Here is a 19,927-nt window from a genome sequence, read left to right as displayed (position 1 = left end):
ACAATCACACCCATAATGTGGGTCTTCCCCAAACAGTTGCCACAATGTTGAAAGCACACAATTGTATAGGATGTCTTTGTAGGCTATAACATTACAATTTCCCTTCACTGGAACTAAGGGGCACAAACCTGTTCCAGCATGACAATGCCCTTGTGCGCATTGTCATTATCACATGAACACATGTTTTGCCAAGGTTGGAGTGGTAGAACTTGAGTGGCCTGTACAGAGCCCTGACCTCACTAATGCTCTTACGGCTCAATGGGCAAATCCCCACAGCCACGCTCCAAAATGTAGTGGAAAGCTGATGTTCCGATGCCCCTGTGCACAAACCGAGGTCTATAAAAACATGGTTTGCCAAGGTTGGACTGGAAGAACTTGACTAGCCTGCACAGAGCCCTAATCTTAACCCCAGTGAATACTTTTGGAATGAACTAGAACACCAACTGTGCAGCAGGCCTTCTCACCCGACCCTGACTTGTGGTTGAATGGACAGAAATTCCCACGGCTATGTTCCAAAATCTAGTGGAAAGCCTTCCCAGAAGAGTGGAGGCTGTTACGGAAAGCAAAGCGGGGACCGAATTTTGAATGTGATGTTCTACAAGCACATATGGGTATGATGCTCACATGTCCACATACTTTTGACCATATAGTGTATGTAGCTACAGCGACCTCATGTCCAAAAGACTACAAATTCTTTATTCATGATTGCAGTATCCTACAACAAGCCAATTCCCACCAAAGGCCTCTCTGAAGCCATTAGTCATCTGTCTCAAGCAGATCTTACAGAACAGTCACACTTCCAGTTTTAACCAGTGCCTCAATCTACACCAGCTCTTTGAGGCATGTAAATCATGAACAGTTTTTAAACACTTCCAGCAATTATAGTATGATGGATGCTTTGGAAGAGTGTTCAAAAATATACTGCTATGGTTTATATCACTTCTACATGCTGGAGCACATAAGCAGAAAAACGCAAGTAAATTGAAAATAACTATAACTATAACTATAAACCTATGACAAAGAGAGGAGTAGTGAGAATCACCAGGATAGCTTCAAAATAACTAAAATAAATACCACTGCCCTACAGTCACTGTTTCTTCTTCTCACCTTTACACAATTGGGAGCGATCTGCTTAGCAGTTTGTGACTATGGCTGGAGTTACAGGTAACCTGTCCTCAAAGCTGCCAATAGCATCATCTCATCTTATCTACCTCAGTGCAAGCAGCTTTTCTGGTGAGACGCTATGGAACTCCTTCGCAATGCATTGGCATCCAATTGGCTTTTGCTCGTTAGAACTGTTAGTCTTGTTGTCTTGCTGTAACCAAAAGCTTTTTTTTCAGAAGTGGGTTACCAGCTGATGGCTGGACCCCAAAAGCCACAAATTATGTTGTATTTGGCTTTAGCACCTACAAAGGCTCCTGACCCATGGGTCAATTAGCAGTTTCGTGCTTCAGTTATAGTTCAGTTAGGTGCTCCTGTTTTACCTCAATCATGAAAAAAAAAAGGTTTTAACAAGTGATTGCAGCTGTTGACTAAATGCTGACTATCGCAAATACAGAATAGCCCAGGAGCAGTGATAACCAGTTTAAAATAGTTTATAATATGCATAGAATAATTCTGTCAAAAATTAAGCTGTATCATTTGCAGCATGTCCAATGGCAAATCACCATTACTCTTATTCAGTATTTGAGTCAGTATATGAGTGAGTATTTTTAAATGCATCTAATATGATCAGCAATTAGTAATGAGTTCTTAAAATGGTAAACGAAAGTAATACTTTGTCTGAGGAAACCAAAAGAACTCTTCAGCCCACACTGCTTCCCCCAAATGGTTGCTATGGTGGTGAGTCTATTGCATTTAAAAATATATGTACAATATTTAAGCAATATCTCACAAACAAGAATGTGGTTTTACTGAATATTGGCACTGCTATGATTTGGCCATAGGCACAAGGTGAAAAATGTATTGTTTGCTATGTCCTCTGATGATGGCTCAGGGGACTTTTGCTAGAATTGGAATTTTACGTGGTGAACACAGAGAAGCAGAGTGAAACGCCCAATGCGGTAATAATAAATATAAGCAGTCTTGGTACACCCCTCGTCCAATCAAATTAGTGGACCGGAACTAACTGTTGTAACATATAGAGTATTAATAGATGGGAATTCCCTATAAACATTGTTAGTGATCTGTCATCATCTCATCACTAAAGAGGTTTGAAGGTTATTTTTTTCTGAAGAGTTCTTTTTGTATCTTGATAATCATTATCATTATCCAAAGTGTCTTATCATAACAGTGTACTGTAGTATACATCTTGCCAATTCTGCTTATACAGGTTGAAAAGATTTGTCATACAAGACACTAAAACTATATATAATTCCCAGCATTGTCACTAGTCTTTTGACTGTTGGTGTTCTTAGGGCAGTCTGTGTCCCCTGTGCAAATATAGTTGCCTATAAATAACTCTTCAAATACATATTACACACAGCTAACAGCTGTGTAGGCAGAAGGCAGACCCTTGCCACGATACCCCACTCAGGACAGGCCTGTTCTACTGGACTTTTTAAAGGTATACAAATCAGATATCTACTTAGTGTAGGCTGTATATGGAGATTATATATACTGTATGGTTACTTTATAGTTACATATTGTAGTTGCAGTTACTTTGTTGTAGTTTGGTGCTAGTCTTCAGATTGTCACTACAGTCTTCTTTTGTGTTGTATTGCTGTGTAGAATGGGGGAGTTCAGGCAGTCTGATCAAGACTTCTACCAATCTGGATATTACATAGATGATCAGGCCCAAGATGCATATGGCTATGACACAGAATACATCAGTTCACATTACCAAGACGTGTAAGAGTATCCCTGGTATTGACTATGCTTGATCATGAACATTCATGACTCTGAATCTCTATTTGTAGAGATTCATGTTTTTGTTATGGTGTAGTTCTGAACAGTTGTTTACCTTGTCAATGGCAGAGATTGCGCATCTCCGACATCGGATTCATATGCCCCATTAACAGATCCACCTTACACTGGGCAGATATTTCAACCTGCAGCTTCTCCTGGGGCTGCTGAGCACACCGACTCCTTTGAGGAAGAACCTCCACTGTTAGAGGGTAATCCACACAGATGTTCAAATATAATGTCTTGGAATAACTCCTGGTTTGGAATGACATTATTTGATATAAGGGAGAGTAAGTTGAGATCCCGAATCGATGAACAAGGGAAATTACTGTGCATGTGTCTCATCAGAATTGGGCATTAACTTTGATCACATCTGGCAGAAGACGCTGACAGTGCTGAACCCGATGAAGCCAGCGGATGGCAGCATCATGAATGAGACAGACTTAACTGGTCCTGTCGTTTTCTGCATCGCGTTGGGAGCCACTCTTTTGATGGTATAACTGATTTCTTACGCATGTCATCTCATTTGATCACTACTAAAACTTAGACTCATGACTGAGGAATGGTTACATCATTATGAGTGTAATTTAACAGTGTATTTATTACTATATCAATCCTTGGTTTCGTATGCATTTGCTTTTCTTTGCAGGCAGGAAAGGTACACTTTGGCTATGTGTATGGCATCAGTGCCCTGGGCTGTGCGGGAATGTACATTCTGCTGAATTTAATGAGTGTATACACAATATCTTACGGATCTGTGGCTAGTGTATTAGGATACTGCCTGCTGCCCATGGTGGCTCTCTCTGCCTTTGCTGTTTTTTATTCCCTACAGTGAGTAGCTACAACCACATGAAAAACCAATATTTTTTTCACATATTAATGTTAATAAATGTGACTGGGTGCACTGTGTGTAATAGTGGCTATATCAAAATATTATTTACTGCATTCAGAAGGACTCTTTCTCCCTATGTAGACTGTAGTTCTGTATTTTCTGAATTGATCACGCAACTTGTTGATGCAAACGTCAGAAAGAAATCACATTGAGTTTATTAATTTATTACAAATCTTGATTAGTATTTAACAAAGATCATTTGTTTGTCTGTTCAGAGGAGTTTTGGGCACACTGCTGGCCTTGTTTGTGATTGGCTGGTGCAGTCTATCAGCATCTAAGATCTTTACTTCTACACTGGATATGGGTGGACAGCAGCTGCTGGTGGCGTACCCATGCATTCTGCTCTATGGAGTCTTCGCCCTCCTCACCATCTTCTGATTATCCAAATAAAAAGCTTTGGCATAGCCGAAACCCAGTTTAAGATGACTAAAGCACTAAATTACTTGAATTAATGTTTTACACAGTTTGAAAAAGAAAGTACAGGTATTCATCATACTCCACTCCTGAATAAATACTAATCTGAAATTCAGTTGAAAAGAATAAAGATGTTATGTATATGACAGGGCTCAATTCATCCTACATCCTGAGGCTTTGACTGTATTAATATTACTATGCAACACATTATATAAAATAAGCATGATCACCATAAGAATGTAATTAAAATGTATTATACTATATTATGTCTTCTTTTGTTACAAGACTTTAACATTCATTTTCAAGTATATTATTACTGGATTTACAAGCATCTTCCTAGAAGGTTGCTGTTTTGAAATTAATAGTTTCCATGTCTTTTGTATGATCTCTCCTATCTGAAAAAAAAAAAAAATCTTGACTTACATACCATTAACACAATAGATGCTTACCTTCCCCTGAGCACATGATCTTTAACAGTACTTTAACCCTTCTTCAGGGTCAGGTGGACCTCTGCTGGACGCATTCAGGTAGCTCTTAAACCTAAACTGCTGTTATGTGAGATAATCTCCATACAGCTCTGTTCTCTCTCTCTCTCTCTCTCTCCCTCTCTCTCTCTGTCTATGATAAATAATTGAGAGGCAAATGAGCTGTATGACCTTCTGATCTTGTGCATAATTTAACTTGTACATGTGGAGGAGGTGCAGAAGGTGTGTCACCTTGCACAGTTCCTCAAGGATGTGTAGTAAACATAAACTTTTGTAGTCAGAAATAAAATAAGTATAATTAAGTAAACCAGTACCAACTGCCTGTTTTGTTTATCAGGTTTTAATGAAACAGACATTTTGAATATACTGAATAAAGCTGTTCTGCAGATTCTATAAAAATTACAGAAGAAAATTTATTTGAACAAAATGAAAAGTGAACAAAATCATGATATTCATCTTCCCAATACATTTTAGAATTCATTAACATACAAAACTAAAAATGACTGGCTCTGACCTACTGTCATTCCCATCATCTCTCTTACTAAATAATAAAAAATAAGAAAACACAAAGATAATATTTATATAAAGGGCATATTTACACTGTTTTTATTATTCAAATGAATATTAATGAGTGTAGGCAATTAAAAAATGAAAGATCAAATGCAATAAACAATGATCATCATACAGGTAATGACTGTTTAACCATTTAATGTTCAGCTGAAGGAGTTTATTATAGAGATGAAACATCCCCTACTGTAGTTTAATTCCAATTACAAAGAACATTTAATAAAGTTCACATTAGCTCATCCCACAAACTTGACACTTCTGTATGTAAAAGAAAATATGCACTTGATTCACTGCAAAAGAATTATCTTACTGCTTTAGTCAACACAAAAAAGTGCCATGTGTGATCATATGCTGTACATCAGAGCAGGCTGCAAATGCCTTGCTGTTTGGATGTTCCAGTAGGAGCATAAACAGGATCCAGTTAGTCCAGAATGGAGCATATTAGCCCATATCCCAGAATTTCCATCATGAAATTCCCCAGCTTAAAAACATCCAGTGGACTTTTCTGTAAATTCCTTATCTTCTTCAAGAAATATCACAAATTGCAGGACTGCACTTGGAAATTTCAGCTTCTAAATAAAGTTCCATAAAACTTGTGTTAATGAACAGTGACTAAAGCAGTCCGTCCCTGGTCAATGTTTAGAACAGATTACTGAGGCTCCTCATACAACACCCCTGTCCAGATGTAATGCTGTGTTCTGCTCTGTATTACTTTAAACTCCTGCAGGCAGCTTCTTCACAGACATGGTCTCTCTGCCCTGTTAAGGGGAGAGAAACAATATAGGAATAATACAGGCATAATGCAGAACGCACCTTAATGAAGTCAGCTGTCTAGTGGATGTATAAACCCTCAATGACTCTGATCCAGTCTAAATCTTCATTTGGAAAAAAATAAACTTATTTGTTAGACTAAAACTTCATGAAACATTGACTAGAAATGGGACCCCTCAAAAGCAAAAAAAGTAGGCTTAATTAATCTGTTGTGTGAAAAAATACATATTTTGCTCTGGTATATTAGCTACCCAAACATGACCAGAATATTAGTTAGGACAATATTATTCAAATAAGTTCACATATTATCTTATTAGAAATAAAAATGGATGAACCAAGGGAAAAGCAAACTGCACCTTCAGGTAATGCTGAACTTGAACCACTGCTGGATGAATGACTGACTGACTGAGTGACTGACTGAGTGAGTGAATGAATGAATGAATAAATATATGAATGAACATCCACCTTAGATATGGTCCTGCAAAATGTAGGTATACTTTTTGTTCTGCCATAGTTATCTGTAATTTCTTTAGTTCTGTCAAAATATCATCTAATTCTTTTTTTTTTTTTCATTAAAAAGCAAATCACTCAAGTACATAAATACACTTCCTCGCAACACACACACACACACACACACACAGAAGCAATTCATTTTCTGGCTCATTGCTGGTTCAATTCATTCCTCATAGAAATTTGGAGCATATACTAGGTTATATTGTTACTGAACACTATGCCTTTGGTTGACAGTTTAATCTTCTGCGCCTAAAAGTATTATTGCTGTCTGTTTCCTTTAGCCTCTTTGCCTTTTTCATTGACTATAACTAGGCAGGCGAGTATCTTTGAAAGCACTGCTAGAACACTGCTGAAGCGCGCTGGTGAGAGACTGATGATGCAGCATGTGCAGCGTGGTTAAAAGTGCGCCATGTGCGTAATTACGCGCAGCTTTTGACACTACAGTCCTAAAGCCCGACCCTGGCGTCCGTACTCACCCCGTAGAGTTTGGAGAGATTATTGAAGAGCACTTGGCCAGCGCTCACTTTGTCCCTCACGCCACGGATCGTGCCGTTCTTGCTGAAGATATTCACGCGTTTGCGACTGAAGAGCTGCTCATGCGCTGCGCTCGCGTACACCAGCAGGTCGTCCGGATCGCTGCCGCTGTCCTCGTGCTGCTCCACCGCCAGGCCGATCAGATGCCCGTTCGCCTCCCTGCTGGCAGGAGAGATGGCGCGCTCAGCCTCCGACCCGGCGGCTGTGTCTGAATCCGCCGAGTCCTCGGTCCCTTCCTCGTCTTCCCTGAACACTTCCCGCAGCACCCTGCCGCTGCGCGCCGACGCCACCCGGAACCGCACCCGCCGCGTCTCCATCCCGCAAAGCTACCCTACATAATCCGCGGGGATGGGCTCTCTACACACAGCACGCTTTCCTATTAATAGCCAGTGCTGTCACGTTAAAGGTCCTCAAATAAATAACAGTGTCAGGGTGTCAGATTGACGCCGAATGTGTTAATATTAAATGAAGCTGATCCATGGAGACGTGGAAAACATTGCACAGGCGCCAATGAATAAAAAATGATCTCAATAAAAATAATAAAGACAACTAAAAAAAGTAAGCTTATACTGTGTAAAAATGTGTAGTTGAACATGAAATGAACATCTTCTTTTTCCCCTTAGATACAGGGGGGGGGGAAACTGCCATTCTACCCAAAGCTATAAATGTTTTATCAGGATCAGAATAGGATAAAGTTGCATGACTCCATAATAATAAACCTGCCTCAGTGTATGAGAGATCAGTACATCTGACTGCCCCTAGGTGGCAGTACTGAATTCACATTCTGTTTAAATCTGCATGTTCGTGTCATCGAACAAGTCACACTGAAACAACAGGAGAGTAGGCTGATGGAGAAGGGTTGAGCAGTTACAGCAGTCATGTTGTAGTTGCTTCAGCATCAGGCTCGGCATATTTATGTCAGACTTGGTGGATGTGGAAATGCATACGATTTAGCAAAGTCGGGTAAGCGTGAGAATTTAACATGCTACTATTATGAGATGTGTAGACATCAGAAATCAGTGATTTTGCACGAAGAAATATATATTTAACATTGATGTTTGTCCACATTAGAGGTTGCATAGTTCAGGTTTAAGCTGTTAAATGTTCACACAGCGACGACCAAAAACAAATTATTCCTGCTTTGCAGTTCCTATGAATTCTACATGAGATGAAGATTGGTAGCTTGCCACAGTGGCCGCCATGTTTAGATCACGTGACCACAAGGGCCAAGCAGGGGCGAAATTACCATTAAAATATTTACACATCATATCACCCTGACCTGTTGTTGCTTTACAGAAGAGGAATGTGTGGGACTGGAAGAAATTCCGTCCAATCCCACCCACTCCAGGAGTTATTATTTTTTATTGTACCTGTCTGCTGTGTTTTGTAGCAAAATAAGTAGAGTATTAAAAAAAATCCCCCAAAATTAGTAATTTAAACCATCATGACCCTGACCGGGATAAAGCAGTTACTGGAGATGAATGAATGAACCTGGTAAATGTGTCGCACAGCACTGCACAAGCACCCAAAATGCTCCCATGATAAAGAAGATTCTTCCTTTGTCCTGCAAGCTTCATATCTGACCCCTGCTTGAAAGTAAAAAACACCTGATCCTGCAGTTGTTTTTTTTTGTCAGGTGCTGTGGGATCCCAGTCCTGATGGGAACCTCTGCTTTAATGTTATACTTTGTTTTATTTAGGCAAGCTGACTGTTGTGTGGATTCTGCATTGATTCAATGCATCAATTTTGAACATCCAAAAAAAAAAAAAAAAAATTAACACAACAGTATCAGAATCAAAGTGCCAAACAACATGTGCGTGGCAAAATATACTGCTGTTCTGGCAAGATACATGTTATCACAGCCTCGTCAAGTCCCACAGTTTTCACCTTTTTGTTTAAAATAAGAATTAGTCAAAAAAGTAATTCCAGTGCTCACTGAACACTTTATTAGGAACATTATACTAACACTGGGTAGAGCCTCCCTTTGCTCTCAAAACAGCCTCAGTTCTTCGTGGCCTGGATTCCACAAGATGTTGGAAACATTCTTTTGAGATATTGGTCCATGTTGACATGATTTTTCAGGTGCACTTTCATGCTGTGAATCTCCCGTTCTACCACATCCAATGGTGTTCTATTGGATTCAGATCTGGTGACTGGGAATGCCACTGAAGAACACTGAACTCATTGTCATGTTCATGAAACCATTTTAAGATGACTTTTGCTTTGTGACATGGTGCATTAACATGCTGGAAGTAGACATTAGAAGATGGGTAAATTATGGCCATGAAGAGATGCACATGGTCAGTAACAATAATCAAATAGGCTGTGGCATTCAAGCAATGATTGATTGGTATTAACTGGCCCAAAGTGTGCCAAGAAATCATTCCCCACACCATTACACGACCTCCACCAGCCTGGACTGTTGACACAAGACAGGGTAGATCCATGGATTTATGCTGTTGGCACCACATTCTGACCTTAACATCTGTGTGCCTCAGCAGAAATCGAGATTCATCAGACCAGGCTACGTTTTTCCACTCTTCAGCTGTCCAGTTTGGGCGAGTCTGTTCTTGGCTGACAGAAGTGGAACTTGATGTTGTTTTCTGCTGTTGTAGCCCATTTGCCTCAAGGTTTGATGTGTTGTGCATTCTGAGATGCTTTTCTGCTCGCCACAATTGTACAGGGTAGTTATCTGAGTTACTGTAGTCTTTCTGTCAGCGCCAGCCAGTCTGGCCATTCTCTGTTGACCTCTCTGATCAACAAGACATTTCTGTCTGCAGAACTGCAGCTCACTGGATATTTTTTCTTTATTGCACCATTCTGAGTAAACTGTAGAGTTGTAGATTGTAGACTGTTGTGTGTAAATATCCCAAGAGATCAGCAGTTATGGAAATAATCAAACCAGCCCGTCTGGCACCAACAATCATGCCACAGTCAAAATCACTGAGATCACATTTTTCCCCATTCTAATAGTTGATGTGAAAATTACCCTAAGTTGCTGGCCCGGATCTGCATGATTTTATGTGTTGCTCTGCTGATGATGTCTCTCTAATACTCTAGATGTACAAATGGTATGCAGGCAAGTATGTGAACAATGCTGCTTATGTAGCTGCTCCATAGTCACACATCAAATATCAGTATTGTATCTTGTATATTGTACTGTATCGTTTCATTATGCAAAGTGTGAAACCTTAATTTTGATAATATAGAATATCTGTAAAGCAAAAATTACACTTTTTTTATTTAGGCAGCATTCTGATTTTGCCTGTGTCCTCAAAAGTTCGATCTGATGGGTAGAATTTTACTTTAGTCATTGTCTGGATGTTGTTAGTCCTTGTAGAAAAATGTTGGAGATTTCTTTTCTGACACAGGTTAAGATGCCACCATGGCTCAGAGGGTTGGAAGTGGTCCAAAGTGTGGGGTGCCTGCAGTAGTTTTATGTCTGGTAGCTCTGTTCTGTGCCAACCTGCTTCTCTATGTCTACCTGGATGCTCTATACGAGGGGACTTCCCCACCTTCAGCACACATGCACTGCTCAAAAGGCTATTTTAAGGTGGGCACTATGAAAAAGTGTACTCCGTGGTTGCAGTGTCCTGAGATCCGTGCTAATGTTCGTCGTCTCAGACTGATTGGACAGGGAGTTGTTAAGCAGGTATATATATTTTTAAGTTCTGTATATATTTAGGTAACATGATGCAATGTTTCTGGTATACTTGCCATACTGCTACATGTAAGAATTTACAAGTTGTGTTTCATGGTGTGTTTCAGGTATACCTGTCAGAGTGGCAGGGGCAAAAAGTAGCCCTGTGTGTCTTGTCATCAGAGGAGTATAAAGCTGACTTCCTTCATGGGCTGTCCATGCTACGTTCCTTGCAGAGTGTGCGTGTGGTACAACTAGTGGGTGTGTGTGAAGAAGATGGAGTTTTTGTTACTGAGTACCACCCTTTGGGATCAGCACTGACACTTGATTCTACTCTTGCTCAAGATCGTTACCGCAGTCAGGACTCGTGGCACGTGCGGCTGCGTCTGGCACTAGACTATGTTGTCTTTCTGGTGTTTTTACACAAGAGCCCAGTGGGTACCCGTGTCATGTGTGACTCTAATGACCTGCACAAAACACTAAGTCAATTCTTGCTGACGTCTGACCTGCGGCTTTTGGCGAACGATCTGGATGCCCTGCCGCTGGTAGAGCCTGGGGGTCAGGGCATCAAGTGTGGTCATCGTCAGCTGATAGGTGAGTTTGTTGCTCCAGAGCAACGGTGGCCTTTTGGTGACGAGGTGCCTTTCTCACATGACCTCATGCCAGGCTATGATGAAAAGTCAGACATCTGGAAGATTCCAGATGTGACCCGTTCTCTGCTGGGTCATGTCTCAGGGAGCGATGTTATCCACTTGCACCTCTTTCAGATCCATGCAGAGTGCAAGAGGCAGAATCCTAAGCTACGGCCATCAGCGCATGAGGTCCTCAGTGTTTATCGCACTGTTTATGACAGCATGAAGGAAAGTCACACAGAAAGCGTCAGAGACATGCTGTGAATTTCATATGATTCGGTTCGTGTGTTGGGAGCAAGTTAAAAAAGCAGTCCAGAGCCAGTGAAAGTGGTGAGCACAGTAGGAGTATTCAGGACAATAGGCAATAAAAGATGTTAACATCATTATGCACCGTTTGGTAAAAACTGGACAGAATTAATAAAGTTAAAAACACATGCTTGTGGATAGTGACCTCTTACTTTCTTTGTCTTTTTATTATTTCCAGATATAAAAGAGATTTTTCTGTTTTCTTATTTTACACCCAATACCATATTAAACTGTATAAAACATACATTTAGAATTTTTTTTTTTTGACAATCTAGCTTTTGCAGCAGGCAACAGTACATGTGAAATTCTGATCAGGCTGATGAAACATACTTCATCAAATGAAATACTGATTAAAAAAACTGATTCATGAGGCTTGTTAAAACTGACACCATGGAAATAAAGTGGATAGAGTTGTTTGTAATGACACTGACAAGTATTTAAATATGTTTACTGGTAATCATGCAGTGTAATGAGTGAGGTTTAATACTACTTCTTTTAGGAAATATTGGCTACACTAAGTTTTGATGTGTTGAGTCATAATTGGCTGAAAGACAGTTGCTTAGCTAGAGCGCTCCAAGTTTTGGTTTCTCAAGAAAAGTTACAGTTACATTTGCAGCATTTGGCGCACACCCTTATCCAGAGCAACTTACAGAAATGCTTTGTTATCTCTTTCAAAACGTATACTTTTTGTAGTTAATAAGAATACCATCAAGCTAAAACCATGTTAGGGGAGGTTAGTAGCTACAGCAAGAAAAGAAAATACACAAGTCAATGTTTAAATAATAAAATAAATGCTAATTGAAGTGCTTGGTGGACTGGTAAAAGCACCGTTTTCACTGATTCATGTAAGAAGCAGTCTCACTATTGTTTTTGTTCCTAATTGTGTATTTTCTCTCTAAAGGCCTGTCCTACTGAGACTGGGCAGTAGAGTGTGGAAACGTAAAGTTAGGAGTTGGAAAGCTGAGTAATTTAAAGATGAACAAGAATGCTTTCATAAACCCCTACTTGGCGTTACAGGTGCTGCAGTTGCAGTTCTTCCAGTGACAACTTCAACTACCTGCCAATGGCGCCTTTAACAAGCTCCAACTGAGAAAGGAACCGGAAATACGTCATTTGTTGTCTACGCGTACTCGCGTCGGTTCGGTTGTTTGCATTAATGGGAGCTTTTTGGTGTTTGTAGTTTTAGCTCTAGTGCTTGTCTGTCCGGTGCTAACTCACAGCAAGCGGTCGGACAGTAAAGCAGAGGTCGTGAGTCGGCCGGTTTGTCCGTTTGTTTAGTTCAAAACGGAGCCGCCGAGCGCGACACTGCCATTATGAGCTCGGGCCAACCGAGCGACAGCAGCGAACCAGAGGAAGCTCGGCTTACCCGCGACTCCGACGAACTGTTCCGAGAGGACGAGAGCGAGGAAGAGGAGGAGGAGGAAGAAGAGGATGTCCGCTCGAGACCGTCGTCTCCGGAGAGTAGGCGCGAGAATTCCCGAGCTAAGGCTAGCTCGCGGCCTGAATCAGCGGCGGACGGCGGAGCTCCGAGCCCCGGCTTCAGGACCTCCAGTGCGCGCGAGTCGCTCTTCTCATGGCTGCGGAACCGGAGCGTGCGCAGAGGGCCGCTTGTGGATCCGGCCCGGGATAACTTTCGGACTATGACTCGCCTTTATTCATCCATGAGCCCCGCCACGGACTCGGTGAACCTCAGCACCCAAACTCACGGTGCCGTGTTTAACCTGGAGTACTCCCCGGACGGGTAAGAAAGCTTCCCTTCTTCTCATAACCTCCCTGCAGGACAGAGGTGTAAACCTGAAGCTGCACTGTAGCCTGCGACAGCCAGAGTGTTTTGGTGTGTGTGTTTAGGTCGGTGCTGACTGTGGCCTGTGAGCAGACAGAAGTGCTGCTGTTCGATCCTGTTTCCTCCAGACACATCAAAACGCTGGTGGAGGCTCATGAGGACTGCGTGAACAACATCAGGTACATTAGTTCATCAGCTCATGCTCGAGTCATGCATCTCAAGCAGCAGGAGTATATACACAGAAACACATTTAAATCTTCTCACTGAAACCACCACAGCAGGTCTGAGATGCATTTTAGCTACATACTGCATTTCTCCAAACCACATCTGACAATCCCTCCAAAAAGCTGATGTAGCCATATGTTGCACTAAACAGCTAGAAAGGAGCAATACTGGAATTACTGGTCAAAATGTTGTTGTAAAATGTGTGATACAGCAGTTAAACTGATCTGACGTGAAGTGGTATTAGGATGCACACAGGATACAAGGTGCATGCACTGACCATGTGGAAACAGCATTTGATTCCCTGGTAGCAGTGTTCAGCTGCAATAGTAAGTGTGTACACAAGGGTGCATGTTTTATAAATTAGTAGTGCAACACTGGTCCACTCAGGTACTAGTTCAACATCACATACAGAATTTCTGGTGATGACGTTATGGAAGCAGTGACAAAATCCTTCTTCTCTGTCTCTGTTACACTTACTCAAACATGACAGAATGTACTGTTATAGGAAAATAATCAATGTAGTAGTGGTTTGATGCAGACTGATGCAAAGAGGAGGGCTGTTTCAACACCAGAGTTGATCATTTTTTAATAACAGCACAAGTATTTTATTCCTCTTATACCACAGCACTTTGCCAACACTAGCAATTTTTTTTATTCATTTTTAGCTTGTAGTTGTGTTTAATGTTGTGGAATATATGCAAAACAAGTTGGTTCCTGATATCCCGTTAAATTGTAACAGCTACAAATAGTGTTCCTCGTAAGTAATAAGACAAAAAAAAATAAGTGTCACGTTAGCAAGAATCCGCAAAGTTCTTTGTCCTGAAGACTTTCCTGTGTTGGAAAACTTAGTTATTTACCTCTGACTGTTACAAAGCACTGATCCTGGTTCTTCCAAAAAAAAAAATGCTAAATACACTTCTCCTTACACAAAATGTCTCCATATCAACAGTTACACATTCATTACACAACATAAATCTGTATATGTAGAGCTTCTGCCGTACAAGTCCCTGGGAAAATTGTTCCTATAGAAATGATAATGTATTAGATTGAGCACATTAATATAAACATGTGATTTGCCTTGTAGCTGAACTGAGTCATGCTATCATAGAAAATTAAGCAACACCTTCTGACCAATCAGAACTGCGAATTTAACAGCACTATTGTAAACAGTGTGACATGCTTATGTATTAAACCTTTGTGCGCTATGATGATGAGGTTCATCTATGCTTGAAAATGTAATTTCAAGTCAAACTCTAGTTTACGTTCACATGTGGAACTCTGCAAAAGGCAGTGTTTTCTAATTGTATTATTTATGGCGTGGCAGAGTCAACCCTGCTATTTTTCTATTTCATTATATTTATAATTCATCTTTCGTTGTTCAGAACAATGACAATAAAAATCTATTCTATTCTATTCTATTCTAAATATTGCCATTGTATAAGCTAGGTGTGTAAAGTCTGGTTGCAAACTGTTTCCCTGATCGTTCTGCAGGTTTCTGGATAACCGGTTGTTTGCCACCTGTTCTGATGACACCACCATTGCATTGTGGGACTTGAGAAAGCTGAACTCAAAGGTGTGTTCATTGCACGGCCATGCTAGCTGGGTGAAGAATATCGAGTATGACACACACACGCGCTTGCTTGTTACGTCTGGCTTTGATGGAAATGTCATCACCTGGGACACCAACAGGTTTGTGCTATTGGAATCTCATACCATCTTGTGTGCAGCATGTGATTAATGGGCTCTAACTGGGGTGTATGTGTGCAGGTTCACAGAAGACGGCTGTCCCCATAAGAAGTTCTTTCACACGCGCTATCTGATGCGGATGCGTCTAACGCCGGACTGCAGTAAGATGCTCATCTCCACCTCCTCTGGTTACCTGCTCATCTTGCATGACCTTGACCTCACCCAGAGCCTAGAGGTCGGCAGCTACCGCATCCTACGGGCGCGACGTGCCCCACTCAGCACTGGTATACACGTAAAACTTTTTACACATGTTCTATTTACAAAAGAAAAGTATTTGTAGAAGATTTGCACTGCGTATACATTGACAAGCACTGACAGAATAAAAAAATGTGTGATTGTAAGAAGCAAGAATTTAATTTTCAATTAAAATCTGTTAAAAGGTTTCAAATATTTAAATGTCTTTTTTTAAATCTTTATCCGAGCTCAATCAAGGTCAGTGATTTCAGTTGCAGCATATGCATGTTTTTAAATGGTAACTTTATACATGTTGGGTAAATATGGCCAAAAATTCATGGACACCTGACAATCACATCCATATGTGGGTTTTCCCTAAACTCTTGTCACAAAGTTGGAAGCACACAATTGTATTAGATGTTAGAATTTCCCCTCATTTGAACAAAGGAACCCAAACCTCTTCCAGCATGACAATGCCCCTGGGCACAAAGTGAGGTCCATGGTTTTCCAGGGTTGTGTGGAAGAACTCAAGTGACTGTGCCCCAGGCCTCCTCGCCTTTATTTCACCGGCTAACCTCCCTAATGCTCTTGTAGCTGAATGGGCAAATCCACACAGCCACGTTCCAAAATCTAGTGGAAAACCTTATAAGAAGAGTAGAGGTTATTATAAAGGCAAATGGAGGACTACATCTGGAATGGGATGTTCAAAAAGCACATGTGGGTGTGATGGTTAGGTGTCCACAAACGTTTAGTCATATATGTATTCGTGGCACAAAGAAGTACGTTCTCTTACTGAGATTGGGAACTGTACAAAAAAAAAAAAAAAAAAAAAAGTTGGTGTCTCTTCTTCCAGAAGGTTCTTCAACAGGCTCCAGGACGTCAGGCTCTCGCCATGGCAATGACAGCAAAGCCCATCCTCATAGAGAGGGTCAGTTGATTTTTATTTTTACTTTATTTTCTCACAGTTTTGTTCATTTGTCAATTCCCACCCACCAGCTAGCTCTCCCCATCATGATAGCTACCAACCAGGGAGGGTGAAGACTAGTAAATGCTTTCTCTTTCTCAAGACACATGAAGCCAGCAGCCATATGTTTTTGAATTGCTAACTGCTCTCATATACATGAGCTCACAGACACCCACAATTGGCTAGTATCACTCTTATTGACAGAGGATAGAGTAATGCCTTCCCTCTCACACACAATTTTACTATCTTGGCCGTCAGATAGGGGGATGCTATTCTGTTTGCGCCATTTGGGAGCTTGAGTTGAACGTTTTTGATCAAATGCAGAATACTTGTTCCAAAGAATTTAGAGTGAACTATTTTCTTTTTTTTTTTTTTTCCCACTTTACTGAACGGTGTGTGTTTTTTCAGGTTTGTCTCCTAGGAACAGTCTGGAAGTTTTGACCCCAGAGATCCCAGGTGAGAGGGACCGGGGGAACTGCATCACTTCACTGCAGCTGCACCCCAAAGGCTGGGCCACACTCCTGCGCTGCTCCAGCAACATGGATGACCAGGAGGTCAGAAGCAACACCACAACAGCACTGTAGAGGAATAAAAATAACTCTTAAGTTGTTGCAATAAGTGAGAAGTGATGAAGTATAATCATCTAGTTTATACAAACATATGCAGTGGGACAAAATCTCATGGACCCAGAGAAATGCATAATCTTTGCATAATCTTTATTTCTTGTACGATCAAAAAAGGGAATATTCAGAACCCTAAATGTAAATTTAAAAAAAAAAAGGCTGTGTAATAGGCAATCTGCTGGCCTTTACATGGTGATTTAAGTTAACTAGATTACTTTACAACCCATTATTGGCTGTTAGAGCACTAATTAAACTCACCCAATACCCCGCAGTTTTAGAGAAGTTTCTCTAACATCATTTTACATATATTTGAAGCAGTAAATTGCTCATTTTCTCTTCCATCTCCATTATGAATGAATCTGGTAGGGATTAAAAAGAGGGATAATGTTTTACATTTATTCCTGTAGTTGCCTTTATCCTGTTGCTTTGCTTCTTATGCAAAAAATTAAACTCTGCTGAACTTTGTGCCCCCTTTCCCACCCGCAAACATTATCTGTGCCTCCTGTCACTGTAAATCACCTAGACGAGGGGTCCAGATGCGGACCAAAGTATTTCAGCGGACTGAACCCGAGTACTTTTAAAAAAATATTGTAACACAGCCGAAAAAACATATTTTTAAAAAAAACTGGCCATAGATCACAGACTCTAAACAGAAAACAGATCTCTAACAGGTTCTCTGTTGCAGCTTATCAAAACACATGCATTTATGGAAATAATTAAACTGAAGGCAGCTCATCGGACCTTAGACTAGCTACGGGGCTAAAGACATTAAGTGAGAAAGGGGATGTCAGAAACCAGAAGGGGGAGTCAGGAACCAGAATATTTAAAAACGACTGGACAGAGAAGTATGTTTATTCGCCCTGTGTCAAATTCAGAGTCAGAAGTGGTAATGTGACGTGCCAGTGCAAAACAAGACAACTACCAATTGTCTTATTTATAGTCATAAATGAATCATTAGTGGATAAGTATTAAAGCTGTACCTGTTGTCACCATTCAGTCATGCCTTTCTATGCAAGGAATTCTTTGTAACTGGAATACACCTGATCTAGAGCAGAAGTGTGCAAAGCTGAGAGACTGCCTTGCAAACTGTGTGATCACTCTGCTTCTCTCTCTGCAGTGGACGTGTGTGTACGAGTTTCAGGAAGGAGCTCCTCCTCGGCTGCCGGTCTCACCTCGCTGCTCTCTGCGGCTCACGCACTACATTGAGGAGGCCAACGTGGGCCGTGGCTACATCAAGGAGCTGTGCTTCAGCCCGGACGGTCGCCTTATCTGCTCTCCATACGGTTACGGCGTGCGTCTGCTGGCCTTTGACGAGCGCTGCGGGGAGCTTGAGGAGTGTGTGCCTGAGCGTACGGCGCTGCTGCGTGAGGTTCGCTCAATCTACTCTCACAGTGACGTGGTGCTCACCTCCAAGTTCTCGCCCACACACTGTCAGCTGGCCTCAGGCTGCCTCAGCGGACGTGTAGCACTCTACCAACCCCACTTTTAACACACACAAACACACAGTTTTCTGGCAGGTTGACCCTTAGAGGGGTTCGTGTTCACAGTGTCAAGATGTGACTGCAGGTTTGTGTAAATGATTCGAGTGTTTTTACAGCAGTTTGTTTTGTGTTCTTTAAACTGTGTAATCTCTACAATTTTTTGAATGTACATGTGCAGTAATGAGAGAAATAGCCATTAAACGGTTTTCAGAGTGCATGCCTCTGATTGGGGGGGTGGGGGTGGGGGGGAGGGGGGTTGGCGGGTGCATGCGGAGTGCTGGTTTGTGCTCATGGTGGTAGTAAGATTGCAGGGTTTATACCTTTGCATATGACCTCTCTCTGGTGTCAAAGCCTGACCTGCATGTCTAATGCTAACCTCCTCCTACAACAGTATCATTAACATGTAAAGTAGCACTGAATGTAAGCAGTACAAACTGTTAATGTTGTAATGGGTGGAATTTTCTGCGTTTTGCCAAATGTTTTTTTTTTTTTTTTTTTTTTCTTTTAAAGGAGCACAGTGTTCACGCAGCTCCGAAATGAGCTGCTGTTTGTGTGATTGTGTCTTATGTTTGAAAGGTAGCTTGCCTCCTGAGACACTAAATGAAGACAGTTTTTATGGGGGGTCTGATCTGTAGATCATTGATGATTCTTGGTTGAGTGAGAATAGATAGTGAGTAGCGACTACAGTACCTTCCTCTCTCAATCTCTCACATACACCAACAATCCCAGACGGGACAAGCTCAATCAGCACTGTTACCTATACCTCAAATTCATGCCATGTCAGAAGTATGTATGCACACTCACTGTTGGTGATTCAGAAGCTGAGCCATCATGTTCTGGGAACTTCAGACAGAGAGGACTGTGGGAAATAACGTTATTGCTGCGTCAGAGTCTTACGCTTCCTTTGAAGTTGCATAATATACACTGTCTTTTATTTAGCCTTCAAGTTAGATGGAACTGAGGATGATTGGTTCTTCTACAGGGTTTGGATTCCATATCTAAAACATCTGGAAAGGGGAAATGGAGGAAGAGGGTCTCAGAGGGAGCAGCATTCTTGCGCTTAGCTGTGCTCTACTAAGCCACAGCATAATGTTAGTGGTACAAAACAATAAAGTTTTTGTCACTCTTTGCCTAGAGCATTTTGCCTGAATGTGGGATAACATACTATAATTCAGAATGATTAAATTATATTTCTATATTAAATATGATAGTGTTCTCCAAACAAATTTTTCAGAAACATCTGCTATCAGTTTTAAGGTTATCAACACAATAA

The 19,927-nt window shown here is 41.1% G+C and overlaps 4 protein-coding genes across 7 annotated transcripts; 3 read left to right on the top strand and 1 right to left on the bottom strand.

Moving 5' to 3' along the window:
• The first annotated feature begins 2,456 nt into the window (after window positions 1-2,456).
• Window positions 2,457-4,473, top strand: zgc:123321 (Protein YIPF5-like). Of its 3 annotated transcripts, XM_026943318.3 has the most exons (6): window positions 2,457-2,566; window positions 2,731-2,850; window positions 2,977-3,116; window positions 3,253-3,398; window positions 3,554-3,735; window positions 4,012-4,473. In XM_026943318.3, exons 2-6 carry the CDS (start codon window positions 2,732-2,734, stop codon window positions 4,172-4,174), a joined length of 750 nt encoding a protein of 249 aa, XP_026799119.3. In that variant the 5' UTR covers window positions 2,457-2,566; window position 2,731; the 3' UTR covers window positions 4,175-4,473. The 3 variants fall into 3 exon arrangements, with proteins under 3 accessions (XP_026799119.3, XP_053088600.1, XP_053088599.1); XM_053232625.1 differs by lacking the exon at window positions 2,457-2,566 and having other exon boundaries at window positions 3,021-3,116; XM_053232624.1 differs by lacking the exon at window positions 2,457-2,566 and having other exon boundaries at window positions 2,787-2,865; window positions 3,021-3,116.
• A 450-nt stretch (window positions 4,474-4,923) lies between these two features.
• grxcr1b (glutaredoxin and cysteine rich domain containing 1 b) lies at window positions 4,924-7,858 on the bottom strand. The gene is made up of 2 exons (XM_026943959.3): window positions 7,023-7,858; window positions 4,924-6,020 (listed from the first exon to the last, which is right to left on the bottom strand). Exons 1-2 carry the CDS (start codon window positions 7,395-7,397, stop codon window positions 5,976-5,978), a joined length of 420 nt encoding a protein of 139 aa, XP_026799760.1. The 5' UTR covers window positions 7,398-7,858; the 3' UTR covers window positions 4,924-5,975.
• Window positions 7,859-7,910: 52 nt separating this feature from the next.
• wdr32 (WD repeat domain 32) lies at window positions 7,911-18,867 on the top strand. Of its 2 annotated transcripts, none has more exons than XM_026940534.3 (8): window positions 7,911-8,043; window positions 12,676-13,399; window positions 13,507-13,620; window positions 15,158-15,355; window positions 15,434-15,636; window positions 16,443-16,514; window positions 16,959-17,104; window positions 18,291-18,867. In XM_026940534.3, exons 2-8 carry the CDS (start codon window positions 12,972-12,974, stop codon window positions 18,660-18,662), a joined length of 1,533 nt encoding a protein of 510 aa, XP_026796335.1. In that variant the 5' UTR covers window positions 7,911-8,043; window positions 12,676-12,971; the 3' UTR covers window positions 18,663-18,867. The 2 variants fall into 2 exon arrangements, with proteins under 2 accessions (XP_026796335.1, XP_026796325.1); XM_026940524.3 differs by having other exon boundaries at window positions 16,440-16,514.
• On the top strand, window positions 10,466-11,616 carry pomk (protein O-mannose kinase). The gene is made up of 2 exons (XM_026940547.3): window positions 10,466-10,732; window positions 10,849-11,616. The coding sequence occupies exons 1-2, from the start codon at window positions 10,466-10,468 to the stop codon at window positions 11,614-11,616; spliced, it is 1,035 nt and encodes a 344-aa protein (XP_026796348.3).
• Window positions 18,868-19,927: the final 1,060 nt, after the last annotated feature.

The sequence above is a fragment of the Pangasianodon hypophthalmus genome, chromosome 3, assembly GCF_027358585.1.
Source record: "Pangasianodon hypophthalmus isolate fPanHyp1 chromosome 3, fPanHyp1.pri, whole genome shotgun sequence".
NCBI classification, from domain to species: Eukaryota; Metazoa; Chordata; class Actinopteri; order Siluriformes; family Pangasiidae; genus Pangasianodon; species Pangasianodon hypophthalmus.
Note: the sequence above shows the minus strand (reverse complement) of the source record. Positions and strands in the feature narration are given on the sequence as shown.

Excerpts from the sequence above, each read along its gene's own strand:
- zgc:123321 (XM_026943318.3), top strand. The coding sequence starts at position 2,732 with ATGGGGGAGTTCAGGCAGTCTGATCAAGACTTCTACCAATCTGGATAT. Across the intron at positions 2,851-2,976 it reads AGTTCACATTACCAAGACGT|AGATTGCGCATCTCCGACAT; the intron begins GTAAGAGTATCC and ends TGTCAATGGCAG. Across the intron at positions 3,736-4,011 it reads GCTGTTTTTTATTCCCTACA|AGGAGTTTTGGGCACACTGC; the intron begins GTGAGTAGCTAC and ends TTGTCTGTTCAG.
- grxcr1b (XM_026943959.3), bottom strand. The coding sequence starts at position 7,397 with ATGGAGACGCGGCGGGTGCGGTTCCGGGTGGCGTCGGCGCGCAGCGGC. Across the intron at positions 6,021-7,022 it reads ATCTCTCCAAACTCTACGGG|GGCAGAGAGACCATGTCTGT; the intron begins GTGAGTACGGAC and ends TCCCCTTAACAG.
- pomk (XM_026940547.3), top strand. The coding sequence starts at position 10,466 with ATGGCTCAGAGGGTTGGAAGTGGTCCAAAGTGTGGGGTGCCTGCAGTA. Across the intron at positions 10,733-10,848 it reads GACAGGGAGTTGTTAAGCAG|GTATACCTGTCAGAGTGGCA; the intron begins GTATATATATTT and ends GGTGTGTTTCAG.
- wdr32 (XM_026940524.3), top strand. The coding sequence starts at position 12,972 with ATGAGCTCGGGCCAACCGAGCGACAGCAGCGAACCAGAGGAAGCTCGG. Across the intron at positions 15,356-15,433 it reads ATCACCTGGGACACCAACAG|GTTCACAGAAGACGGCTGTC; the intron begins GTTTGTGCTATT and ends GTATGTGTGCAG. Across the intron at positions 15,637-16,439 it reads ACGTGCCCCACTCAGCACTG|AAGGTTCTTCAACAGGCTCC; the intron begins GTATACACGTAA and ends CTCTTCTTCCAG.